Raw genomic sequence first — 3,014 nt, 5'->3', positions numbered from 1 at the left:
CTTGATAACACGCACACACAAAATAGCGCATCTCCCCTAACGCCTGTTTCCATTGCCAGCCTGCCCTTCTTTCTCCTCACCTCTCTGAACTAAATAATGAGTCTTTTCAGCCTCTGTTCGCACACAAGTCGCTCCAGGCCTCGTGTCATTCTCACTGCCTGTCTCCGAACCCCTCCGGCGTCTGCCGTGCTCTTTGGCAGACAGGCCGAGCTGAGCCGGGTGAGGGCAAGCCCTCCATCGCCGGAATGGTGTTGAGGACTCTCAGTTGTTTTCTCTCCCTTCTCCGTCCCATTGTTTGCATTTCCTGACACCCACTGCATCTTCTTTTCAGTTACATAATAGAGCATTTTCCTGTTATGTTTCTGTTTTTTATCTGAGAGGTATCATGAAAGTAATCAGTTATTGGTGTATGGTATTTTGTATCTTAAACTTATGTATGGTTCTTAGGACAGTAGAAAGGTTTCTGAAACAACAAAAGTGTTGTCTTCAGTTGGTGTCCTTATTACTATTTTACCTTTGAGAATTTATCTTCAAATGGACAAGATCAGCAGGGCAACCCCCCACTCCGATTTTCATTATTTTGCTGTGATGTGTTGCAGTTCCCTACAATTTGGGTAAAGAGAGGAGGCAGAAGTATAGGTACACTGAAAGAGAGCATGAAGACTGGAAGATATATTGTTAGGAATAACAGAAGCAGCAACTGGAAAAATAAAAGGAGAGTATAAAGTTTTATAGTTGTGTACTATATGCATTTAATGCAAAACAGCAAACAAAAACATCAGATGATGTTGATCAATAATAGAGGCAAGATGTATGTGTTGTCGTGCTGGAACATATTTCAATAAAGTATTTGTCTTAAAGTTAGGGTTTTAGTATATATATGTGGCAGGGAGTGATCATCTCCCTAAAAACTCTTTCCTTAAGGACAGGTAGACTTTTTGTAACCTTTTTTAAAGAATGAAACTGAAATTGAAGTTGGTGGTATCAAATTAGAGCTTTCTAGATCCCTGTTGACATCAAATAGTTGCTCTTGGTAATTCAACCTCCTTACTTCAAAGTGTGATCTAACCACCACATTCACTTTTCTCATCTGTTTTGTCCATCTCTTATATGCATTGCTTCATTATGCTTTAGTTTAAGTATACATCACTGAAGAAAGGAAATGCAAGATAAAATGATACAGTGGTTGAAGATAGGGAGGTTGCTTTTTTGCCACTATTATAAGCTTTTCAGTAAGTGAAATGCTTTCTTGTTCTTCCAGTGAGAAATCTGATTCAGAGCAAACAGTTAATTGCTTTGAACTCAGTCTTTGGCTTCTCCAAGGTTGCCAACTATTGCCAACTCTTCTTACTCAGTTTCTTTGTAAATTGCTAATCTCCCTCATGAAGAGGAGGGTTTAAGTTATTTAAACAGTGACAATATTATACCTTAAACTCCTGACAGGTTATGAAGTTCATGGTCTAGAAAAAATCCCAGAAGGACGTGGGCTTCTTATTTATTATCATGGAGCGACTCCTGTAGACTATTTCTACTTTGTAGCCAAACTTCTTCTAGTGAAGAATAGAAGCTGCTATTCGGTAGCCGATCACTTCGTCTTTAAAATACCAGGTAACTTCATTTCACAAGTAGTGAATATATAGCTTTTAATTGTCACCAAAGAAGTATCTTTACAATCATTCTATAATATCACCAAACTGCATTAGCACAAATATTGTCACCAGGTCTATCAAAAGTCCTGGCTTTTTTGAATGGGCTCTCTCTGGTGTGTTTGTGAACCTACCTAGTGTCAAGCTGTAATGGTTCGTTGCTTTTCAAAGGATCCAGTGGACAGAAGTGGCTGATGGCAGTCCTATCTCGTCTGCCTCATCCTGTCTAAAAGCAAAGCAGGAGAGCAAAAGATTAAGTAGCTGTATCTTGATTTTAATTAAAACCAGCAGCTTCTATGTATCTTCTCCATCTGAGAGTGACTAACTTGGGTGGCTGTGGATATGTGACATGTGTTGCAGAGATTATGCCCTTTCAAGTTACTGGAGACAACAATGTTTGAGTTCTCTTCATGACCAAATGTATGCAGAGCATCTGGGCCTCAATCCAAGAATACATTTACAAATGGGTAGAATGGCATAGTAATTGAGGTGAGGTTCTTTGTGGATAAATATAAGTAAATATGGTACTTACATTAAAAGGAGATTAATATGGGAATCTCATCTAGGCAAGTAGCTGGCTTTGAAAAACAGATGAGGAATGTAACATTTATCTGAATGCCAACAAATGGGCCAGAAGATCTAATATTTTTTGCCTTGTTCTGGAGTAAAGAAAAAATGTCTATATGTGACATCTTTTTGCTTCCTATATTTTGGTTGTATTCAACATGACCTATTTAAATACTGCATTTTTACTCACATACCACACACACTTTTATCCTCAGAATTAGCCCTCTGAAATTGTGTTGCATGTTGTGGGTGTGTAAGCTGATTTTTCTTTTGCTTGAAATAGTATGAAAAAGTATGAAAACTCTAGAAAATGGCTCCTGCTTCTTTTCTCTTCATCCTCGTTCACCCCCTCCCCAATCTGTGGAGGGAAGTGGGGGCCCTGTCTTAGTGAGCAGCTACAGTTTTAAACTTTTCACAGCTGAATTGGAGCAGGGACCAAGCCTAATTTTCATGACCTGCCTCTTTCTGTTCAGGCAAAAGCAGCCAATTCGGTGGTGATAGGGTTAAAACTGTAGCTTTTGCCTGAGCAGGAAAGAGAAGGTGAGTGCACAGTTGTGCCCTGCTCCAAGCAGCCATAGCTCCTAAAAGAATTTTTTTTGGGGTGGGCGGAGTAAAGGAAAAAACCAAGACATCTGTCTTATAGGAAGCTGTATACTACATGAGAAAATAACATTCTGTAATTTCCTGTTTAACAAGATCAAACCTCTTCAGGTCCAACACAGATTACAAATACTGTGTAAACCATTAATCTGGAGGGATAACATCCTAAATCCAAAGAACTCAGGCTTTTTTTTTTTTTTT

The 3,014-nt window shown here is 39.0% G+C and overlaps 1 protein-coding gene across 2 annotated transcripts in view; it reads left to right on the top strand.

Annotated features, from left to right (window-relative positions):
- The window catches only part of TMEM68 (transmembrane protein 68), a 65,996-nt gene that overhangs the window by 22,054 nt on the left and 40,928 nt on the right, over nt 1-3,014 (top strand). For both annotated transcript variants that reach the window (XM_019527389.1, XM_019527380.1), the window contains one exon: nt 1,444-1,608. In XM_019527389.1, coding sequence (XP_019382934.1) covers nt 1,444-1,608 — 165 coding nt within the window. The remainder of the gene's footprint in view (nt 1-1,443; nt 1,609-3,014) is intronic.

The sequence above is a fragment of the Gavialis gangeticus genome, unplaced genomic scaffold (genome assembly GCF_001723915.1).
Source record: "Gavialis gangeticus isolate Ggan-Ray unplaced genomic scaffold, GavGan_comp1, whole genome shotgun sequence".
Taxonomy (NCBI): domain Eukaryota; kingdom Metazoa; phylum Chordata; order Crocodylia; family Gavialidae; genus Gavialis; species Gavialis gangeticus.
Note: the sequence above shows the minus strand (reverse complement) of the source record. Positions and strands in the feature narration are given on the sequence as shown.